The following is a 24,060-nucleotide window of genomic DNA, read 5'->3' as shown; positions in this document are numbered from 1 at the left end:
TCATAAGTCACAGTCACCACTCAGTGTGTAGCTGATATCCAGTGGCAATTCCAGACAGTGGGATTATATGGCATCGTTACTCTGGAATATAACTGAAAATTGTGATCCTTCAACCAGTATATGTTGTGTACACACCATGCGTTAAGTGCTGAAGTTGCTGCAAAAACAAGACTGACAAGTTTTCTGCAAGACTGGAACTTGCAGTCCTACAGAGGTATTGAACAATAACCATGTAGCAGTTGTTTCAAAGAAGAGAAAGTTGTATGAAGAAAAAATAAAAACAGGGCAACCGGTCAGAAGCTGGGCAGTGTGACTTTAGGATAGCTAGAAAGTACTCTAAGTAGGTGGCCTCTGAGAGCTGAAACCTGTAGGCTGAGAAAGAAACAACCATGTGAAGAATTGGGTGTGGTAAATAAACACCTGGAAGGGAAATAGCAAGTGTTCTAGCCAGGTCCAAAGAAGAGCAAGAGGGAGGTGACTGAACAGAGGTGAGGGAGGGAAAAAAAAAAGCAGAAAACAGATTATAGATTATTTTTGTGTTAGCCATGGGAAGGATTTTCGTTGTTTTGTTTTTGCTTTTGCTTCTTTTTTTTTTTTTTCGGGGGTGGTCACCAAAACCCAGAGGTATTCAGGGGACCATGCAATGCAAGAGGTTCAAACTCCGGGGTTCCCTGCCGCTCAGGCTCTCTCCTTGGCCCAAAGAAATTGTGTTTTAGGGATAAATGGAAACCACTGTGGGAGCTATGACAATATCACGGAGTTTCCAGTATTCATGGGTAAAGATGAGCTGGAAACCACTGTGCGAGCTAAGAGAATATCACGGTGTTCCCTGTACTCATGTGTAAAGATGAGCTGGAAACCACTATGCGAGCTATGAGAATATCACAGTGTTCCCTGCACTTATTTGTAAAGATGAGCGTTGGCGTCTTCCAGAAGCACCATTTAAAATTCATTTATGGTCCCCCGAGCACCGCCAGGAGTAATTCCTGAGTGCATGCGCCAGGAGTAACCCCTGTGTATCACCAGGTGAGACCCAAAGAGCAAAAATAATAAATAAAATAAAATAAAATAAAATAAAATGTATTTATCAGGGCTCGAGAGAGGGCACCTCCCCTGTGAGGAAACCTCCGAAGTTTAGAAGTGACACACCCCAGTCTAGCTGGAAGGAGCTTTGCTTTCTGATTGGATAAACTCGGGTGAGCAATCCTAATCTTTCTTGAGGGGAAATCGGGCGGAGCCCGCTGCGATTGGTTACAAACTCTTCTTCTCTCCCAGTCAGCTACTGAGTCGGGAGAGCGAGCGCGCCTGGTGATTGGCTCTTTCTGTGTGAGTGACAGAACCGTTAGCCTCTGAGCGCAACCATGGGCGGGGCCCGGCGCTCCAGCCCGCCGTGAGCCGTGCTGACGGAACCTGTGGCTGTCAGTGCGGGTCCGCCTCGGTGCTCAGAACCCCGGTGCCGTTCGCGCCATGTCAGCCCCACCGCAGCTTCGAGTTGTCCTCCAGATGGTCAACACGCTGCTGCGTAATCGTCGCTACCATGCTGCGCTGGCTGTGCTTAAGGGCTTCCGGAACGGGGCAGTGTGAGTGGGGCGGTCGGGCCGGGCCCGGGCCGAGATGCGGCGCCTTGGCTGGGGTCGGAGGCGCGGTTCTGGGCCTGGCGCCCTCGCGCTCTCTGCCCTTGAGCAGCCCTGCCGTGGCGCGGCCTCTCGGTGTCCACCCTCTGCACGGTGGGCGCTGGATTTTGGGTTCGGGCATCTCCTCCACTCTGCCGCTTCTGGATCCTTGACCACTTTTCTGCCGGGGGCGGGGGGGGGGGGGCCTGTCAGCCTTCTTTGGGGGCCAGCTCCTTCCCCCGCCCCAATCGCTGCGTGTCCTTGGGCCTGTCAGGACTCGGTGGTCCCAACGACGCTGCAAGACGCTAGCCTCTGGCCTCCGCCTCCTGCACATTGCTCCCCGCGGACTTCCCACCCCTCCTCTGATTCCTCATCCGTAGGACTCCAGCCTGCCCCAGCCCCCTTGTGGCACAGGAGACTCCTGGGTAAAAAGAAGCTGCAAATGACCGCTGGTCAGTTTGGTTCCACCCTGACCATCAGACCCGCAGGAGAAGCCGCCCTGGGTGCTGCCTGGTGGTGTCCGGAAGGCAGTGAGGCCCCCGTTAAACGTCGTGTGCCACAGCTATTATTTATTAAGCCAGAATCAGAGACTTAGCCAAGGACAGCTGAACAAAAACTTGTGCCCGCCCGGAGTTGGCATCCCAGTGGCAGCACAGTGTGGTGGTAGGGATGTGAACCGCCTCCATTTCAGTGCCCCGGCCAACTAACCACGTGGTTTTGAGTCATTCAGTCTCTTTAAACCTTGATTTCCATAAAATGGGAATAACAGTACTTCTATCCTACTGGCAGAAGATTAAGTCACTGTGTCTGAAATGCTCAGCACAATGCCCGATGGATTTACCACTGGTGGCTGCTGTTGATTGTTATTATTATTGATGTCTGCCTGTCCCACTTCCCTCCCACTTTTCAGGCCACCTATGAACTCCCCAACTCGTTCTTTACGTCATTTTCTCTACAATATTTATCACTTTGTGACCCTGAGTGCTGATTTTTCATGCTTTCTCTCACTAGAACAAGAACTGTGTGAGACAGAAATTTGTGTCTCCTTTCCTTGTTCCTCGTGTCCACCTAGCACCTAGGTGCTCAGATATTTATCGGAAATGAATACGTGTGCAAGGGCAGAATTGCCATTGTCCCCATTTTCTACATGAGAGGTCAGTGGGCTAGAGAGGCACACTCATTGTTTACGGGCACATCATTTAGGGTTATAGAGCTAGGGTTCCTTCTGGGGAGTTGCTCCTAAGCAGTGCTCAGGGGACTTGGTCACTCCCCAGCAGTGCTTGATTGCAGGTTCAGTGCTCAGGCTTGGTGATGTGATGCTGCTGGGACCCAGTGGAGCTGGGAGCCACTAGGGCAACATATACCACGCTTGGGTTCTGTGTCATGCCAGGAATCAGACGTGGGGCCTCATGCATACCAGGCCTGGGTCCTAGTCCTTCAAGTTTCTTTCTAGCCCTGACCTAGAGCCAGGATCCAAATCCAGGGATGCCTGACCCCAATGCAGGCTCTGGGCGTCTGGAATCAAGGTGACTGGCAAGAGCATAGCAGCTATGTGTCATGTGACCTGGGTGGAGTGCAGCCTATGGTAACGTCAGTGGCTCTTTGCCAAGGCAATCTCAGGGCAAAGCGTAAGTTGGCACCCTGGTGGCAATGGGCATTGCCCAATGCTGATGTTAGACTCCCTTTCCGCCCTAAGTGATTGCAGGGACCTTCCCAGCCAGGGCAGGCACTTCCTCAGCTCAGCTCAGGAGCTCAAATCCTCGTTCCTGCCTCTCAAACTAGGGGCTCCTCTTCTCTTCCAGCCTCAGTGTCCTCCCCTGTGCAAAGGAAGCAAACTCACACATGCCTCGGTGATAAGCCCGTCACCCTTTATGGAAGAGTGCTGCCATTCCAAATTTCCAGGGGGAAATTTGGAGGGATAAGATCCACAGTTTCCCAGATATTTCAGGGGGCAGGCTTAGATAACAGGGATGTTTGATTCTCTATCACACTTCTAAATCGATCAGTGTGCAGCTCAGAAAAATAAGAGCATATCCCTCTGGAGATTAATGGTGATGGACATTAGTAATAATCCTGGAGGGACTGGACAGATAGGACAGGACAGTGGGGAAGGTGATGATGGCTTTGCACGTGGCTAGGTTTGTACTGATCTAGGTTCAGACCTCAGCACCCCAAAGGGACCCTGAACGCTACCAGGAGTGATGTCTGAGTGTAGAGCCAAGAGTAAGCCCCGAGCACAGCCAGGTGTGGCCCCAAACACAAGGCAAAACTAATTATCCTGGAATGTTGACTGCCAGCCTGTCAATAGTCATGTTGTCTCAGTTGCTCAAGAGAGTGGGGCACCTCAGGACCCCATTGCATCACACCTGTTTCACTCTTTTTTATTTTTTTATTTTAGATTTGACAGTTTTGTTTGTTGTTGCCTTTTTTTTTTTTTTAACCACATCAGGTGGTGCTCAGGGCATACTCCTGGCTCCTAGCTTAGGGAGTCAGTTCTGGCAGTGCACGGTGGGGGGCCAGGGCATATGGGGTGTTGTGGATCAAACAGGTTGGCTGTGTGCGAGACAATCCCCCTATCCACTGAACCATCCCTCTGGTCCCCTGAAGGGTTTGTTTTGGCATGACACTCAGAGCTCAGGGTTGCTTCTGGCTATGCTTGAGGTACCACACCATGCTTTGATCAAACCCAGGCCTCCTATGAGCACAGTGTATGCTCTCTTTGCTATCTCCTTCGTCTCCAATAGATTTCTTTTATGTGAGGCAACAGAGCGTCAAAAGGCTTATAAAGTTGGATGCTGGGGGCTGCAGTGATAGCACAGCGAGTAGGGCATTTGCCTTGCACCCAGCTGACCCAGGTTCAAATCCCAGCATCCCATATGGTCCCTTGAGCACCACCAGGGATAATTCCTGAGTGCATGAGCCAAGAATAACTCCTATGCATTGCCAGGTGTGACCCAAAAAGCAAAAAAAAAAAAAAAAAGTTGGATGCTTCAAGGCCCACCAGCCGCCAAAGCCCCTTCCTGGAGGTGACCCCTCCATCTCTGGTGCCTGCCTCCAGGACTGTGGCATGGGATACATACACAAGCAAATACATAGATTCTCCCCCACCCCTGGGGAAAAATTTCTGTTTGACATATTGCCTTTCCCTAGACCTGCAGTCTGAAGTTCCACCAGCCTTACTCCCATCCACCCTGCATTATTTCCTTCTTTCACGGCTGTCTGTTGTTCACCCTTTGCTTTTTGCTGGTGCGGGGAATGGAGCCCAGGCATCATATGTTTAAGCATGTGCTCCACCACTGAACCCCCTCCTCCTGGCCCAGGGGCCATGTCTGTTCACCCGGTAGCCTGCTGTGGATGGATGCAGGTTTGCTTCCAGTCTTCTGTTACTTCAAGTCAAGCCTGCAGAGAACTGCCACACAGACTCATAGGGGGATAATTAGGCTTCATGAGCCTTGTCTCGAGGTTGTCCTGGAGTTGTAGCCCAGGTTATAGAAGGTAAATGCATAGGTGAGCTGATTAGCCCAGGCCCTGAGGTCTGGAGAACTTGGTGGGGAGACAGGGTTCAATAAAGAAGAAAGGATGCCAGTATTGATTAGGCTCTGGACACTCAGGGGTCCTTCATCGCCAGGGCAGGTCTGAAATGGGAAATATTTTTACTGATGGGAGGAGGAAGGCTCAGAGAGGTTAAGTACTTTCCGAGAACACACAGCAAATTGGAGGTGCTGTCTTCTTTATTACGATCCACTGGGTACAGTTAAAACAATGAGGGTAAATGTGTAGGTGAGCATGGTGGTCTTGTCCACGTAATTCCCACATGTTCAAATACAGAAGTGAAAGGAAGGTCGGGGAAGAGGCTTGAATTTCAGGGTTTTTTTTTTTGGGGGGGGGCAAATTCTTTAATGCATTGGGCTACTCCTGGCTCTGTGCTCAGGGGTCACTCCCAGTGGATGCTCAAAAGACTATATAGTACTGGGAATTGAATCCAGGCCTTCTGCATTTAATGCATGTACACCAGCCCTTTGAGCTATCTATTTGGCCCTTATTTTAATTTTATTATTAAAAAAATTTGGTTTGGTTTTTGTTTTTGTTTCGGGGCTGTTCCTAGGGTCAGGGCTTACTCCTGGTACTGTGCTCAGGGACTTCTGGTGTAGCTTGGGGGATCATATGGGATGCTGAGAACTGGATCCACGTTGCTGTGTGCAAGGCAAAGCACATTTACCATCTATACTATCTTTCCAGCATCACACTACCACCCCTATTTTATTTTATTTTTACTTTTTTTTTTTTTTTTTTGCTTTTTGGGTCACACCTGGCAATACACAGGGGTTACTCCTGGATCTGTACTCAGGAATTATCCCTGGCAGTGCTCAGGGGACATATGGGATGCTGGGATTTGAACACGGGTCGGCCGTGTGCTATTGCTCCAGCCCCCACCACCCCTATTTTAATTTTAAAAGCAATGCCTAATAATTATAGATGTGTGTATTGGGGTGCATACCTGGTGGTGTTGAGGACTTACTCCCAGCCTTACAGTACTTAGGGGACCATATGCTGGGGATCAAACTAAGGTCAGCCACGTGCGAGGTGAGTGCCTTGTACTTGATCTGTAGCCCCTCATTATAGATCTTTTAGAAGTACAGAAAAATTGGAATATACAGACTTAAAAAACCCTCATATTATTTCATAGTAGATATTGTAGCATATTTCTTTTCAGTCTTTTATTCATTTTCAAAATTGAAATCTTCCTGTGTACAGTAGTTGAGCAGTATTTTTTAACCAATAGAAGAAAACAGAGTGGAGAGCTGGAGGGATAGCACAGCAAGGAGGGCAGTTGCCTTGCATGCAGGTGACCTGAGCCCAGGTTAATCCCTCATACCCCACATGGTGGTTTCTCTCCCCCACCCCGTGAATCCCTGCCAGGAGTGATCTTTGAGTGCAGAAACAGGAGATGCCCTGAGCACTGTGGGAAGGAAGAAAGAGAGCAGGCAATGTTACTTAGCAACTGCTGTAGGGAATTCGTTTTTTTTGTTGTTGTTTTTGCTTTAGGGAATTTGTTAACTTTGAGGTAGACCATGCTAAAAATAGACCCTGGGGCTGGAGCGATAGCACAGCAGGTAGGGAGTTTGCCTTGCACGCAGCCGACCCGGGTTCAATTCCCAGCATCCCATAAGGTCCCATGAGCACTGTCAGGGGTGGTTCCTGAGTGCAGAGCCAGGAGTAACCCCTGTGCATTGCCGGGTGTGACCCAAAAAGCAAAAAAATAAATAAATAAATAAAGATAGACCCTTCTGGAGACGCCCTCCCGTCTTTCCCATCAGGAAGTGCAGCTCCTGGTTGAGGTGCCAGACACTCACTTGATGAGCAGGCTCTGTGTCGAACACCAAGGGAAGCGCTGGGCACTCACAGAGGACGAGAAGAGCCTCGCCTCCCAGGACCCCGGGCTGTTCTTAGAGTTAACTGATTCGGAGTCAGGAGTCAAGCTTGAGAGTGTGACGAGCTGCTGGGAAGTCTGGGATCTGACTGAAATTCTCTCATCTCGGCTGTAGGTCAGCGGTGAGGGAAAGGTAGATCTCTCTACGCGAGGCTCAGAGACAGGAAAGATCCTGGGGAGGTTCTGCTGGGGCAGGAGAGGGCCAAGGTGAGGAACAGATGCCAAATCCCTAAACTTTTTTTGGTTTTGTTTGGACGGTGCCTGGTGTTGTGGGGGGACCCCTATCGGGGCTTGGGAGGAGGAGTCTGGATTTTCTTTTCTTTTTTTTTTTTTTTTTTTTTGCTTTTTGGGTCACACCTGGCGATGCACAGGGGTTACTCCTGGCTCTGCACTCAGGAATTACCCCTGGCGGTGCTCAGGGGACCATATGCGATGCTGGGATTTGAACCCGGGTCGGCAGCGTGCAAGGCAAACGCCCTACCCGCTGTGCTATCTCTCCAGCCCCAGGAGTCTGGATTTTCTTTCCTCAAGAGTGGGAAGGGATTAGAGGCTTTTCAGCTGGAAGTGATGTGATTTATGGTTTAAAAATATATATCCAGGGGCTGGAGCGATAGCACAGCGGGTAGGGCATTTGCCTTGCACACCGACCCGGGTTCGATTCCTCTGCCCCTCTCGGAGAGCCCGGCAAGCTACCGAGAGTGTCTCACCCGCATGACAGAGCCTGGCAAGCTCCCCGTGACGTATTCGATATGCCAAAAACAGTAACAACAAGTCTCATAATGAAGATGTTACTGGTGCCCGCTCGAGCAAATCAATGAGCAACAGGATGACAGTGATAACAGTGACAGTGACAGTGATATATATATATCCAGGGCTGGAGAGATAGTACTGACCTGGGTTTAATCCCTGGCACTGCATGTAGTCCCTTGACTACTGCCAAGAGTAATCCCTGAGCACGGAGCCAGGAGTATGCCCTGAGCACCACCAGATGTGGTTCCCAGCACCCCCGCCCACATAAATCTCTGGGAAAGGGGGTGGGAGAAGGAAGAGTTGGGCTTAGAAGTAACATAAGGACATCTTGGTCACTTTGATGGTGGTGGGGGTACAGTAACTGAACATCAAAATCATAAATGCGAAGGGCCAGAGAGATAGGGCAGTTTGGAGGGCATTTGCCTTGCATGCAGCTGACCTGGGTTCAATACCCAGTGTCCCATATGGTCCTATCAGCACTGCCAGGAGTAATTCCTGAGTGCAGAACCACCACTGATCTTTGCCGGTGTAACCCAAAGACAAAAAACAAAACAAAAAACAAATGCTTGGGGCTGGCGTGATAGAACAGCGGGTAGAGCATTTGCCTTGCACGCGGCCGGCCCGGGTTTGATTCCCAGCATCCCATATGGTCCCCCAGCACTGCCAGGAGTAATTCCTGAGTGCAGAGCTAGGAGTAACCCCTGAGCAACTCTGGGTGTGACCCAAAAAGAAAAAAAAAAGTTCTATAAAAAAAAATTCGAGGGGGCCGGAGCGATAGCACAGCGGGTAGGGTGTTTGCCTTGCATGCGGCCGACCCGGGTTCGATCCCCGGCATCCCATATGGTCCCCCAAGCACTGCCAGGAGTAATTCCTGAGTGCAGAGCCAGGAGTAACCCCTGAGCATCGCTGGGTGTGACCCAAAAAGCAAAAAAAAAAAAAGAACAGGTTCTGGAGAGAATTTCAGGGCCAATAAATTTAAAAAAAAAAAAATTCGAGGCTGGAGATGATAGTACAGTGGGTAGGGATCTTGCCTTGCACAGGGCCAACCTAAGCTTAATCCCCGGCACCCCATATGGTCCCCCAAGTTCTGCCAAGTGTCATCCCTGAGCACAGAGTCAGGAATAACTTTTGAACATCACTGGGTGTTGCCCCCAAAATCACGCACACGTACACAAAAAAAGAAACAAACATAAATGCTAACACTATTCCAAATATGTGATATAAACTATAATAATTATTTTTTGCTTGTTTTATGTTTGGGGGGACTGTACTCAGTGGTGCTCAGGGCTTAGTCCTGACTTGGTGCTCAGGTACCACTCCTGGCAGGACTCAGGGGACCATCTGGGTTACTGCAGATCGAACTCAGTTTGGGCATGTATAAGGCAAGCAAGCACCTTACACTACTATTTCCCCAACCCTACAATAATTAGGATATTTTTTGGTTTTTTTTGTTTTGTTTTGTTTTGTTTTTTTTGCTTTTTGGTCATACCTGGCAATGCACAGGGGTTACTCCTGGCTCATGCACTCAGAAATCACTCCTGGCGGTGCTCAGGGCACCATATGGGATGCTGGGAATCGAACCCGGGTCGACTGCGTGCAAGGCAAACTCCCTACCCGCTGTGCTATCGCTCCAGCCACAATTAATTAGGATATTTTAAAAGTAATAGAAATAAATGGAATAGCTATCGAATTTCTCCCCTTTTTGATTATGAAGGTTTATTCTACACAATTAGTATTAGATATTTCTCAATATTTTCTCCTAAGAAAATAGGACCATTTGTTTTTCTCAGACACATACACAAAAGATGTGTTGGAAGGACCAGGGCTGAAATAAAAAAATAGATAAAAAGATGGGTCTAGGGGCCAGAGTGATAGTACAGCGAGTAGGGCATTTTCCTTGCACGCAGCCCACCAGGTTCAATCCTTGGCGTCCTATATTGTCCCCTGAGCAACTCCGGGAGTAATTTCTGAGTGCAGAGTCAGGAGTAAGCCCTGAGCATCGCCAAGTGTGGCTCAAAAAGGAAAGAAACAAAGAAAGTCTGGGGCTGGGGAGATAGCGCAGGCTGGAGTGCCTCCTTGCATGCAAGAGGCACCAGCTCAATCCTTGGTGCACTGCCAGACATGGCCTCTGAGCATGGAACTGGGAGTATCACCTTCCCCATTACCAGTTTGTGGGTCTGGCCCACAAACCAAGTTGGAAAAGAGAGTCAGGCTGCAGTGGGAAAGTCAGGCCCAGCCAAAGGAGCTATTTCCTGCAGCAGCCCTGCAGGGAAGGTGGAGACACCCCCCTCTTCCCAGACCTGCCTCCCTCCCCTGAGGTTTCCATCAGCCCTCTCATTCCTGACCTCCCCTTGCTCAGGGGCTCTTTGAGCTCTGTGCTGGGGAGTGAGCCCTATTGGGGATCCGTTGTGGTGCTGGGGCTTTGAACGAGGGATGCAAGGCCAGTGCCCTAACCTCTGTGCCGCCTCTAGCCCCTGACCTCCTCTTTTACCTTTGTACAAAATCGAAGTATTTTTGTTATTGTTGTTATTGCTTGCTTGGTTGGTTTGGGGGCCATACCCAGCAGTGCTCAGGGCTTACTCCTGGCTCTTTACTTTGGTGTCACTCTCCGTGGGACTCAGGGAAAACATGCAGCGCTTGGGGTCGAATCTGTGTGGCAGGGTACAAGGCAGGCACCCTACCCACTGTCCTCTCTCTCCGGCCCCACACTGAAGCTCATTTAAATGAAGGTTATTTAGGGGGCTGGAGTGATAGCACAGCGGGTAGGGCATTTGCCTTGCACGCGGCCGACCCGGGTTCGATTCCCAGCATCCCATATGGTCCCCTGAGCACCGCCAGGGGTAATTCCTGAGTGCAGAGCCAGGAGTGACCCTTGTGCATCGCCAGGTGTGACCCAAAAAGCAAAAAAAAAAAAAAAAAAAAAAAAAAAAAGAAGGTTATTTAACATGACAAGCCCGACGCTACACTACCAAGAGCTGGGACTTGAACCCAGATCTAACTGACTGTTCTTTACCCTCCCCCAGTCCTGGCAGGGGTAGGGCTGGAGAGAGGAATGGAAGAGAAGCAGTGAACGCGACTCTTTTTTTCTTTTGTTTCTACAGCTACGGAGCTAAGATCCGGGCCCCTCACGCGCTGGTCATGACCTTTCTCTTCCGGAGTGGCAGGTAACCCCCAACACCTCTGCCTGGGGAGAGGACGAGGACGTGGTTAGCTCTCAGCATGGCCGCTTCCCAGCGGGAGCTCGCTTCCTGCACATCCCCACAAAAACCCCGAACAGCAGCAACAACAAAAGCCATTTGTACCCTTTGCTTCCCTCATTGCTTGGTTGTGGGTCACACATGCTCCCTGTGTGGTTTGTAACATTTCTCCGCAGAGTTCACACCCTGGGCCTCAGTGCTCTCTGGGTTGCACCCCTTTACCCTTTTAACAGTGCTCACACACACACTGGCTCAGGTGTCTTCAGCTGTGTACATTCTCTCTGTGCTGCTTAGTGAGAACTTTGTCTTCCCCGCCTTGGTGTGTGTGTGTGTTTGTGTGTGTGTGTGTGTGTTTGCATGTGTGTGTGTGCATGTGCATGTGTGTGAGTGTGTGCACGCGTGTGCGTGCGTGCGTGAGTGCGTGTGTGTGTGTGTGTGTGTGTGTGTGTATGTGTGTGTGTGCTCTAAGGGGCTAACTTCTGGCTCTGTGCTTGGGACTCCTGGAAGTGCTTGAGGGGAGGGAGAACATGTGGTACCGGGGATCGAACCCTGGTCAGTCCCATGCAAGTGCCTTACTCTCTGCACTGTTGCTCCAGCAACACATGTTTTAGTGGTGCTCTCTGGAGGTTACGCCGTTTTCAGTTGTGCCACTAATGTCCACCTGGCTGTGCTGTGGTTGGAAATTGCTTAACTCTAGGGATCGTGGACAGTGGAGCTGCAGGATCTTGTCTGACAGACACCTGTAGCAGCACTGAGTAGCAAATGTAAGAATGTGTGCTTGCTGGGCTGGAGCAATGGTATACTAGGTAGGGCATTTGCATGGCTTATGACATATCAAGTTTGATCCCTGGCATCCTCTATGGTCCTGCAAGCACTCCCAGGAGTGTTTCCTGGCCGAGTAACCCAAAGTGTCCCCTGAGCACCAAAAACAAACCAACCCTGTGCTTGCAGTTCAGCGGCTGTAAGCCACTGAGCCCGTGGCCTGCCAGAAAGGTAGAGAATTTCTAACTGAAGGTAGATTCAGTGCCAGTATCTACAAACTGGGAAATCCGGGACAAGGGTGCAGGTCAACAGTAGAGCTTTTGTGTCATATCTGCAAGACCCTGGGTGGGATCCCAGCGCGGCAGCAAAACCAAACCAAAGCAACACAGGCACTGCAGCTTGGCCACAGGTTCCCTGGGGGGAGGATCAGCTGACCCCTGGTGCTCAGGGCTCTCTTGGCAGATGTCCACAAGTCCCCTGAGACAGCTCAAGGACCCAGCTCACCTGGAGGGCACTTGGTCTCAGCCTTCCTGGCCCAGATGGGTTTCCTGAAGTACTCCCTGTTCCTCTCCTTTGTTCTCACAGCCCTGCGCAATTTGTGAAAGTTTTACTCAGCTCTCGACCCAACTTAATCTTTCACTTCTCTGGAGCTAGGAAGGTCTTGGCCACCAGCCTCCCCACTCCATTAGGGGAATGACCCTCAGCACTGAGCCAGAATATTCCCTAAGCCAAAGACCCAACAAACCCCACCAAAAAAAAAAAAAACCTGTTCATTTCTCTCGTCTGAAAATGAGAGAGCAGGACACCCACCCACCTCTGCAGTCTTCGTCTCTCCCAGCCTGTGCTCGAGCCTGGACAATCTCTTTCTGCTCCTTTGCTCTCACACTCTCCCTCCTTAGGCCATAGGGGGAGGGCCCCCTGCCAGGAGGTTCCTCCTCTTCCCTCCAGGCCCCTAGATCCTGAGCCTTGAGACCCTCGGCTGGTTCCAGGTCACCCTGGTTTCACGATGATCAAGTTCCTGTTTCCTTGTCTCTGGTTTGCTTTTGTTTCCTCCTGGCTCTGCACTTGGAGATCCCTCCTGGTGGAGGGCCATATGGGGTGCTGGGGATTGGACCCCGGGTTGGCTACATGCAAGGCAAGCGCCGTCCTCACTGTCCTGTCTCTCTGGTTTTCCTGTCCCTCAGATGGAAAAGCTCATTCGGGCAGCGAACTGATCTGGTTTTCTCGGAATCATTCCCCTTGGCTCTCCACCTCTACACCGCACTCAGTCTGCGTGTGCGCACACCAGAGCCCTAGACCTAGGTGCCAGGCCCTGTTCTCGTCCCCTTAGATGGAGACACGCTCTGGTAGCTGCCCCTGGGGGGAGGAGGGAGGTACTGACAGAGCCTGTCAATCTCCCAAGTGCTCAGAGCCTAGTGCAACGTGAGGTCTCTATTCCATGGAGGGTGGCTGGAAGGACAAGGCCTGTGTGAGAGGGCATCCACCATCCAGGCCTGAATCCAGGGCTGGGCAGCCTGGAGTTGAAGGGGTGCCAGCCCCTGGGCTCACAGTGGCCTGTTGTGTTTGTGCAGCCTGCGGGAGAAGTTGCGAGCCATCCTCCAGGCCACGTACATCCACTCCCGGAACCTGGCCTGCTTTGTGTTCATCTACAAGAGCCTCTGTGCCCTGCAGTTGAAAGCTCAGGGCCAGACCTACCAGGCGCACTCGTTCCTGGCCGCCATCATAGGGGGCATCCTCGTGTTTGGCGAGAACAACAACATTAACAGCCAGGTAACACGGCTTCCTGGGAGGGGCTGGGAGCAGGGTGTGTTGGGGTGAGGCGTGGGGGCTCCAGGAAGATGAGCTCCAGGCTGCCTTTCCGGTCCACGTCCAAGGGTTTGACTCAGCCACCCCGTGTGACCCTGGAAGGGTCACCTGTCCCTCAGTTTTCCACTGGGAAGTCAAGCCGCCTTTTCAAAGTCTGGTTCCCCCAATGTGTGCATGGCTCTACGTGGCAAATATTTCATTTATATTTATTCATTTTTGTGCCTTTTTCAGCCATACTCAGTGGTGCTTAGGGCTTACAACTGGCATTGTGCTCAGGGATCACTCCTGGCAGTGCTCTGGGACCGTATGTGGTTCTGGGGATTGAACCGGGATTGGCCACATGCAAGGCAAAAGAAAATAGAAGCAAAAGGGCTTTATCTGCTTATTTGGTTTTGGTGTAGGGGCCACCCCTGTTGGTGCTCAAGGCTTATTCCTGGCTCAGCACTCAGGGATCTCCTGGTGGTGGTGGAGGTCTCGGGCCACCGTGTGGGGTGAAACCAGGTCGGCCTCTTGCAAGGCAAGCTGCATACCCACTATACTATCTTTCCAGCCTAAGGGGCAAAAGTTTTAAAACAGGGGGCTGGAGTACAGTGCTTGCCTTGCACATGGCTGACCTGGGTTCATTTCCCAGCACCCCATATGGTCCCTTGAGTCCTACCAGGAATCATTCCTGAGCCCAAAGCTAGAGACAGGAGTATCCACTGAACACCACTAGGTATGGCTCCCAAAAAAAAAAAAAAAAACAAGTTTTGAAACAGAAGCTGAAAAATGCAGGGCCTGAGAGATAGTTCCCTGGGCTGGATCTCCTGCCTCCCAAGGAGGAGTACCTGGTACAGCACCTGGTTCCCCAGAACTCTCAAGAATGACCTCCTTGCACTAAGCCAGGAGTAGCCCCCGACACCACTGGTATAGCCCCCAAAACAAGTAAACAACAACAAAAACAAATTGAAAACTCTGGAGGAGACCCAGAGAGAGACACAAACAGACAGACAGAGAGAAAGACAGACACAGAGAGAAAGAGTGAGAGAGAGAAAGAGAGAGAGAGACAGAGACAGAGAGCCTATCGGCCTTAAGACACATGTCTTGCAAGTAGCAGATCCCCTTCGAGCCCCCGCGCTTGGGTCCCCAGCACTGCAGGTAGCTCGGGTCATCCCTGGCAGGGAAGCATCACATCCCCACCAGGCACATGCACTGAACCTCCAGCACAGTCAGCTAAGAATCACTGGGAGTGGGCCCTGGTTTGGGAATCCTCCAGAATACCTGAAGGGGCCAGAGCAATGGTACAGTGGGTAGGGTGCTTGCCTGGCACACAGCCAAGATGGGTTCGATCCCAGCACCCCACACAGTCCCCCAAGACCCACCAGAAGTGACCCCTGAGCACAGAGCCTGGATAAACCCTAAGTACCACCAAGTGTGGCCCCCAAACCAGACAAAAAGAAAAACAACCAGCCCCCTCTGCAGGGCCAAGAGATGGCCCAAAGAGCTGGACCACATGCTTTGCGTGCGGGAGCCTTGGGTTAAATCTGAGCACTGTTCCTCTGAGCACTTCCCCTGACCCCCCAGCACTGTTGCTGGCTGTGAGCACCCCCCATATCTCCCCAAAAGACCAAAGAGTATAACAGCATCTTCAGTCAAATGTGAAACAGATGACACTGGAAAAAGATTTTCATAAAATGAAACTTACATGCTAATGATTTTCTCTTATTCTCTAACAAGGGGAGATTTTTTTTTGCTCCAGTTAAATGTTTTTTTTTTGTTTTTTTTTTTTTATGAAATACTACTTGTCACATTTATGTCCTTACTCTACATGGAAAGTTTGCAGCTCCTCTATCGGTCTCTCACAAATTTCTTAAAAATCTTAAGTTATAAAAGCAATGCTTTACTTCAGGCAGGAAAGATAGGGTAAAGGTGATCCCCAGCACCAATGCATAGTCTTTCAAGCACTGCCAGGAATGCCCCTGAGCACAGAGCCAGGAGTAAGCTCAGAAGCGAGGAGTGACTCTGAGTGCAGAGCCAGAAGTAAACCCTGAGCACTGAGTCAGGAGTAAGTCCTGAGCACTGCTGGATGTGGCCCAAATTCCCCGCTCAAAATGTTTTATTTTTATATTAAAAAATACAGAGTGGGGCCTGGAACAATAGCACAGTGGGTAGGGCATTTGCCTTGCACGAGGCTGACCCAGGTTCGATTCCCAGCATCCCATATGGTCCCCTGAGCACCGCCAGGGGTAATTCCTGAGTGCAGAGCCAGGAGTAACCCCTGTGCATGGCCGGGTGTGACCCCCCTCCAAAAAAAATTACAGAGTGAGCAAAGATGTGAGTTATGTGGTAGAGTATCTGCCTTGCATGTGTGAGTCCTTGGGTTGGGTTCTCAGACTACACACAAACACAAATAATAATAATAATAAATAATAAGGTTTTAAAAACTCCAGACTAAAGTGCTTCTTCTTTTTTTGTTATTATTTTTTTGTTTGTTTTTCGGTCACACCTGGTGGTGCTCAGGGATTACTCCTGGCTCTGTGCTCAGAGGTCACTCCTGGCAGTGCTCAGGGGTCCCTGTGGGGTACAGGGTCACAAATCCAGGTCAGCCACATGCAAGGCAAATATCCTACCCACTGTACTATTTTTCCAGCCCCTGAGTGCCTCCTTTGTGATGGTGTTTCCAGGTGTGCTAAAATAACATGAGAACATGTGATTATAATTAGAAATTAGAAAATAAAAAAGTCATGGGGCTGGAGCGATAGCACAGCAGGTAGGGTGTTTACCTTGCACGAGGCCAACCCGGGTTCGATTCCCAGCATCCCATATGGTCCCCCGAGCACCACCAGGAGTAATTCCTGAGTGCAGAACCAGGAAGAACCCCTGAGCATTGCCGGGTGTGACCCAAAAAGCAAAAATAAAAAAGTCATACCCCGTTCTGCCAGTGGTCTTGTGCTGCCAGAGATGTCGTGTCACTGAGTAGGGGGCCTTGCAGAAATTGCCTTCTGGGTCATTGCACCTGGAAGTTTCCCACTAAGGCCTTCAGTCCCTGAGTTTTGTTTGTTGTTTGTTTTTTGTTTGGGGACACATCCAGCTTTGCTCAGGATTTATTCCTGGTTCTGCACTCAGGGATCACTCCTGCTGGGCATGGGGACCATATGGTTGGCCATGACCCTACCTGCTGTTCTCTTTCTCTGGCCCCAGCTTTTTTTTTTTTTAACTTAAATATGTAACTTGCAGACTTTTATGTCAGTTCCTTGTTCCTTCTCTCCTACCCCAAACTGCTCAGGGGCTCCTGACAGTGCTTGGGAAACCATATGGTGCCAGAGATTGAGCCCAGAATTCACACATACAAAGCCCCCAACTACACCCCCCACCCAACAAAATAAAGTTCTAATAACAATCTTATGGGCTTGAGAGGTAGTGCAGGTGTGTTTATTTATTTTTTTTTGGGTCACACCCGGCAACGCTCAGGGGTTATTCCTGGCTCATGCACTCAGGAATTAACTCCTGGCAGTGTTCAGGGGACCATATGGGATGCTGGGAATCGAACCCGGGTCGGCTGCATGCAAGGCAAACACCCTATCTGCTGTGCTATTGCTCCAGCCCCCAAGTACAGGCTTTAAAGTGCTTGCCTTGCATGTGCTGGACCTGAGTTTTATCTCCAGACTTACATGGTCCCCTGAGCACCACAGTGCGAAGTCTCCAAGCACAGAGCTAGAAGTGATTCCTAATAATGTTGTGTGTGGCCCAAAAACCAATTATGTGGGCTGGAGCGATAGAACAGTGGGTAGGGTGCCACCTTGCACAAGGCTGACGTGGATTCAATCCCTGACATATCATGTTTCCCTAAACACCACCAGAATTAATTTTTGAGTGCAGATCCACGACTAACCTCTGAGCACTGCTGGGTGTGGCTCAGAAACCAATTTCTATATATGTGTATACATTTGTTTTGCTTTGCTTCTGCTCTTTCCACACCCAGCTGTGTTCAGGACTCACTCCAGGCTCTGCACTCAGGGATCACTCCTGGCCATGCTGGGGTTCTCATGTGGTTCTGGGGATCAAACCCGGGTGGGTGCATGCAAGGTACCACCCTACCCTCTGTCCCAGCTCTCCAGCCCTATTTAAAGCAATATCATAATGACTACTAGATACTACTGCTGATCATTTTACACGTCAGTGTTGACCAGCAGCGCAAAAGTTTGGGGGGCCGAGGGTAAACAGAAGGTTCCTATGTCTGTATCTGCCCTAAGCCTCCATCCTTTTCACCCTGCAGATCAGCATGTACCTGACCTCCCGGGTCCTGTTTGCCCTGTGCCGCCTGGGTGTGGAGAAGGGCTACATCCCCGAGCCGGCCTGGAACCCGTTCCCCCTCTTCACCGGGCTGGTGTGGGGGCTGGTGATGTGGCTCTTCGAGTACCACCAGAGCACGCTGCAGCCCTCGCTGCAGTCCTCCATGACCTACCTGTACAAGGACAGCAATGAGTGGCACGACATCTCGGACTTCCTCATCTACAACAAGAGCCCCCCGGCGAATTAACGAGGTGGCAGCCATCGACGCTGAGCCAGCCAGGCGGCCACCAGCCTGACTCCAGGCGGGCTGGGGCTCTGGGCCGTGCTGGAGGACTGACGGCGCCTTCTCACCCTCCGCAGTCTCAGGCTCCAGCTCTGATTGTTCCAGGACTTACTTGCCCACGGGAAAGCACCAATTTTTGGATCCTATTAGGTACTCGGGTCAAGTGGAACAGGACTGGGGAGCCTGGGTTCTGGGTTCTGGTCCAGCTCTGCTGCTGCTTTCTCTGGGACCAGGGAGAGCCGGGCCTGTCTCCTCTCATTGGTCCCGTGGAATAGGGACATGAGCTACAAATATGTTGTTGGTTTTTTTTTTTTCCAAGTATTCAATTCCTCGTCTCAGGTATTGTTTGGGAGGAACTCTGTGGTCCCACTGTTCCCTAGAAATACCACAGGAGCCATGGTTGTCATTGAAAGGTTCTAGTAGCCACTTCTGTTGTTTTTCAGCCATACCTGGCAGTGCCCTGGGGCTCTGCCTGACTCTGCGCTCAGGGGTCACTCCTGGCTCTGCTTCAGGGGACCCGATGTGGTGCTGGTGATCATGAACTTGGATCTGCCACCTGCAGGACGCACTTGAACCCCAGTACTAACTTTCTGGCTCTTAGACACACTTTTTTTTTTCTGGTTTGTTTTGTCTTGTGCCCACATCTGGCAGTGCTCAGGGCTTATTCCTGCCTCTGTGCTCACGGATCATTCCTGGCAGGCTCCGGGGACCATATGAGGTGCCAGGGATTGAACCTAGGTCAGCTGTATACAAGGCAAGTGCTGTTGCTTTGTATTTTTTACAGAGTAGAAAGGAACAGGGGACATTAGGCTTAATAACATCTTTTGACATGCAACTAACATAAAAACAGGGGCCAGAGCAATAGTACAGCTGGTTAGGCAGTTGCCTCCCATGCAGCCAACCTGGGTTTGATCCCCAGCACCACAGATGGTTCCCTGAGCACTGCCGGGGTGATTCCTGAGCAAAGGGCCAGGAGTAAGTCCTGGGAATAGTTGGGTGTGGCCCAAAAATTAAAAAAAAAAAAAAGTGTCAGGAAAGTGGCTATAGCCCTGGGATCCTTTCCTGCCACCAACAACAACAAAAAATTTTTTGATTGTCAGGTAGGATAATCCTTACCTGTTCCTCTCATCAGAGGGCAAATAGAACATGATGATTGGAGTTCGCATGATACGTGCTGAACATTTCTGTGTGATTAGGACTCACAACACCCTAATCACTCCTATCTGATTATAAAAAAAATACATTTTTTTAAAAATGTAAAAATAAATTTAAATGAGATACCTTATATATGTTTTCCTGTATACTATGCCATCAGAATCATCAGGTGGCGACACACAGTGGGTCTCGCTTGGAAGCAGTTGCTCATGTGCCCAGTATCCCAGTATAGCCTATGGTTGCCATATTGGACAACACGGATATCAAACAGTTCTGTCATCAAAGAAAACTCTAGTGGACTATCCCAGTATAGCCTATGGTTGCCATATTGGACAACACGGATATCAAACAGTTCTGTCATCAAAGAAAACTCTAGTGGACAGTGTGGTCACAGAGCTGGAGGATATAACCTCCAACCCACCGCTGTGACCTGGCAGAAGGTTCTTAACATTCCCAGAGCTCGTGATTTCTTGTAAAATCATCATCATCGTGCCTGGGGTCTGCCTTGTACTTACTCATTGCTACTAATTGTTTTCACTCAATGAGATCTTGCTTCCTCCTGGGTGCTTCAAACATAATGTTCTGAATCCTGACGGTGGCTGTGCAGAACTCTCTGATCCCTGTTTCACAGAAGTGGGAACTCAGGAGAGTAACTAGCCAAAGCAGTACAGCTTGTGGTATAACCAAATCAGGTTTTAAACCCAGATCTGATTTCAAAGGCTCTGTTTTTAATTCATTGACTTTATTCAAAAATTGTGTGTGTGTGTGTGTGTGTGTGTGTGTGTGTGTGTGTGTGTGTGTGTGTGTGTAACCATGAAGTGCTGGGGATCGAATCCAGAACTGCATGCAAAGTCTGTCTTCAGCCCTCTGGGGAGCAGTCTTCCAGGCCCTCTGTGCCTTACTTTAAAATTAGAAATCTCTTGGGGGCTGGAGCAATAGCACAGCGGGTAGGGCATTTGCCTTGCATGCAGCCGACCCGGGTTCGATTCCCAGCGTCCCATATGGTCCCCTGAGCACCGCCAGGAGTAATTCCTGAGTGCAGAGCCAGGAATAACCCCTGTGCATCGCCAGGTGTGACCCAAAAAGCAAAAAAAAAAATTAAAAAAAATAAAATTAGAAATCTCAGAGTGATAATACAACAGGTAGAATACTCGCCTTACACAAATCTGTCCCAGATTTGACCCCTGGTACTGCGTATGGTCCCCTGAGCCTACCAGAAGCCGACCAGATCTTTGAGTGCAGAGCCAGGAGTAAGTCTTGAGCAGAACTAGATGTGGCCCAAAATATGAAAATAAATAAATAATATTAGAAATCTGGGGGCCAGAGAGATAGTACAGTGGGCAGGGTGCCTGCCCTGCATGTACCAACCTTGGTTTCATCCCTGGCACCACATATGGTCCCCTGAGGACCCTCAGGAGTTATTTCTGAGGGTTCTGAGCACAGAGAACCAAGGGTAACTCCTGCATGCAGCCAGGTTGGCCCCCAAACCAGAAATTAATAAATAAATGTAGAAATCTAAGCATTGCTATATAAATGTTAGTGATCAGACCTATTTCAGAGGGGCTGCAAGCCGCCTCCCGGGACATGTGGCATAAATGGGTGCTGTGCAGTAGGGACGGACGAGGATAGGGTCATACAGAGACTTATATGCTTGTCTGGTTTTGTGTGTGTGTTTTGGGGGGCCAGGCCCAGTGGAGAGGGGCTCCTTAGTGCCTCGGGTGATGACATGACCTGTGAACCCCAGTGTACCAGAGGCCAGTTTTGGCTTCCCCAGTGGCACTGCCCAAGACCAGGCGCTGAGTGCTAGTGACTTCTGTGGAGCGGCCCCGGAAGCCCTGGCCGGGTGTGAGGAAGGGAGACAGGGAAGGGATGAGGTGTGGGAAGGCTAGCTCAGCCCTGCTGGGAGCTCTGGGACCCAATGGGAAGCCTGTGCAGGGGGACCCTCCCCAGATCTAACTGGGGAGGGGTGTGGTTTTTTGGGGGGATGCGTCAGTCATGGTAAGATCAGCTGCCCCTTCGTCCTGCAGGTCTGCAGAGGTGACAGTGGACTGTGAGAGCCCACGGGCAGAAAGATGGGTGGCAGCTGAAGGCCGGGGTGTGCCCTGAAGAGGCTCTGCCTGGGTTTCACGGACTGTGACTGAACCCCTCTGTGTCTGCCCATATGCCAAGAAGGGTGCTGAGAGCTCACCTGCAGGTGGGCTCCAGGCCTGTGAAATGAGCACTGGGGCCTGAGCAGTCACTCAGTGGGCTGAGTGCATGCTTGGCATGTGGGAAGCCCAAGTTCAATCCATAGCACCGCATGGTCCCCTGAGCACAGGAGAAGCCTCTGGACACTGCTGGGGTAGCCCCCCAAACAAAAAAAACAAAACCAGAGGCTCCAAGAAGCCCTCAGTAAATATTCGCTGCTGTTTCTCATCCTGCAACCCACTGTAGGAGAAAGCAGGGCCGTGAGAAATGAGTGCGCCATGCTTTCAGCCTGTCCCGCCTGTCCCCCACCACCAGTGGGGCTGGCCGGCTCCCCACCGACCATCTCTGCTCTCTAAGAATAGGTTTCCCTCGCAGATGGCAGCTCCCTGGATGCTGCTGGAGCAGCTGCTGCCTCCAACTGCTCGCCTCAGGGAGGAAGGCGGTGTGGTCCTTGGTGAGGGGCAGATCTCCGGCAGACCCAGGAGGGGTCCCCCCACTCTGCTCCCTTTTAGCTGAGCTTCCATTTTGCTTTGGCCTGAAAAACAAGGCTGGTAAAGGACCTGTGGCCCCCTGTCCCCCAAACAGAAGAGTGCTTTTAACATGGATTTGGTTGGGAGCTTTGTTGTTGCTTGGTTTTGGGGTCACACCCAGCGAAGCTCAGGGGCTCCTCCTGTCTCTGTTCTCATAGGTCACTACTGGCAGTGCGCAGGGGACCATATGTGGTGCTGGGGTTCAAACCGGGGTGGACATAATGCAAGGCAAGGACTTGAACCCCTGTACTATCTTCTCTCTTCCCTCCTGGTTATCAGTTTCTCGGGATCACACGTCATACTCCGCTGCTGTTCCCAGCTGGATCCTCAGGATTTGCTCCTGGTGGCTCTCAGAGGACCATGCAGTGTTGGGGATTGAACCCAGGTCTCCTAAATATGCACTCCACCTCCATCCCAAGCATGTCCTAGATCAAACTCCCAGCTACAGTCCTGTGCAGTCTCTTTTCTTTGAGAGCAGAGGGGTTGGGCCATACCCCACGGTGCTCAGGACTTACTTCAGGCTCTGTGCTCAGGGATTATCTTGGTGAGACCCGGGGGACCCTAGAAGGTGCCGGAGATTGAACCTGGATCAGCCGCAGCAATATACACTCCTTACCCCTGTACTATTGTTCCAGCCCCTGTAAGCCAGACTTTAGACTTAAGTACATCCTACACCGGATCATTGTGCAAGGCCCAGCTTCCTGGAGCAAACCCTTATGTGCACAGGCTTGGACTTCAGAGAGATCACTTCTTTTTTTCTGTTGGGGCTATATCTAGAGGTGCTCAGGGACCACTGCTGGTGGTGCTTGGAGGACCATGCAGTCTTCCCCAGCAAGTTTCCTGCCTGAAAAGCATGTGCTCAGTCTGTTGAGCTCTCATTCTGTCTCAGATGGGTGGTCTTTTTTTTTTTTCTTTTTGGGTCACACCCAGCGATGCTCAGTGGTTACTCCTGGCTCTGCACTCAGGAATCACTCATGGAAGTGCTCAGGGGACCATATGGGATGCTGGCAATTGAACCTGGATTGGCTGCATGCAAGGCAAACGCCCTACCCGCTGTACTATCGCTCCAGCCCCTCAGATTGGTGATCTTTTTGATGAGTTTAGTGGTTATAAAAGGAAATTCTTCCCCCTCCCCATTGCCTTATTCCAGACGCAAAAGGAAGGAGTGTACATAACTTTTCTTGCCTTGAGTATTTGGGATCCTGGGGGTTTCACTCTAACCACTGGGGCTTCTGTGCCCTGGGCCCAGGTAGGAGGCAGAGAGAAAGCTGAGCTGTCTTTTGAGTATTGTTTTTAGATAGGGCTTCCTGATGGGTGGTCCCCCACTTTCTGTGCCGGAGTCTAGGCTCAGAGCCACTGCAGGTGACATGGTTCGGTCAGTGATACAGACCCTGACAGCATGGCAGCGCAGGGTCGTGGGTGGAGAGAGAGTTCAATGGGCTGGATCATGGGCTTAACATGCAGAGGACCCAGATTTGAGCCCAGCACCGCATGGACCCCCAAGAGCTACCAAGAGTGACTTCCAATCACTCAGCCAGGAGTAGATTCCCCCTCTCCCCACAAAAAAGAAGAAATGCAAATGATGGAATCTCTGCCAAACCCCATTCTCACTGCTCTGCAGGGTGTCCTTCTTCCCCCTCTCCTGGTTGGCCCTGCACTGAGAGAAGGTCAGGGCCAGGTTGCCTGGGCCATTTGAAGACACTTGTTTCTGGCCTGTCTTTTATGTGGGTCAAAAAAAACCTTTGGTGGGACTGGAGTGATAGCACAGCAGGTACGGTGTTTGCCTTGCACGCGGCCGACCCAGGTTCGATTCCCAGAATCCCATATGGTCCCCTGAGCACAGCCAGTAGAAATTCCTGAGTGCAAAGCCAGGAGTAACCCCTATGCATTGCCAGGTATGACCCAAAAAACAAAACAAAACAAAACAAAACAACTTTTGGTATCTAGTGAATGTTATAGACCTTTCTCAGAATGCTATGTTTATTATTTTTTCTTTTTTACTTGGGTCACACCTGGCACAGGGGTTACTCCTGGCTCTTCACTCAGGAATTACTCCTGGCGGTGCTCAGGGGAC

At 50.7% G+C, this 24,060-nt stretch overlaps 1 protein-coding gene and 1 non-coding gene across 2 annotated transcripts; both read left to right on the top strand.

Annotated features, from left to right (window-relative positions):
- The first annotated feature begins 1,400 nt into the window (after positions 1–1,400).
- On the top strand, positions 1,401–19,399 carry PXMP4 (peroxisomal membrane protein 4). Its single transcript, XM_004612564.2, has 4 exons — positions 1,401–1,580; positions 10,896–10,958; positions 13,325–13,523; positions 17,815–19,399. Exons 1-4 carry the CDS (start codon positions 1,468–1,470, stop codon positions 18,076–18,078), a joined length of 639 nt encoding a protein of 212 aa, XP_004612621.1. The 5' UTR covers positions 1,401–1,467; the 3' UTR covers positions 18,079–19,399.
- LOC129405326 (U8 small nucleolar RNA) lies at positions 19,208–19,342 on the top strand. Its single transcript, XR_008630494.1, has one exon. It is a non-coding gene; the product is annotated as a U8 small nucleolar RNA (small nucleolar RNA).
- Positions 19,400–24,060: the final 4,661 nt, after the last annotated feature.

This window comes from Sorex araneus, chromosome 5 (assembly GCF_027595985.1).
Source record: "Sorex araneus isolate mSorAra2 chromosome 5, mSorAra2.pri, whole genome shotgun sequence".
Taxonomy (NCBI): Eukaryota; Metazoa; Chordata; class Mammalia; order Eulipotyphla; family Soricidae; genus Sorex; species Sorex araneus.
Note: the sequence above shows the minus strand (reverse complement) of the source record. Positions and strands in the feature narration are given on the sequence as shown.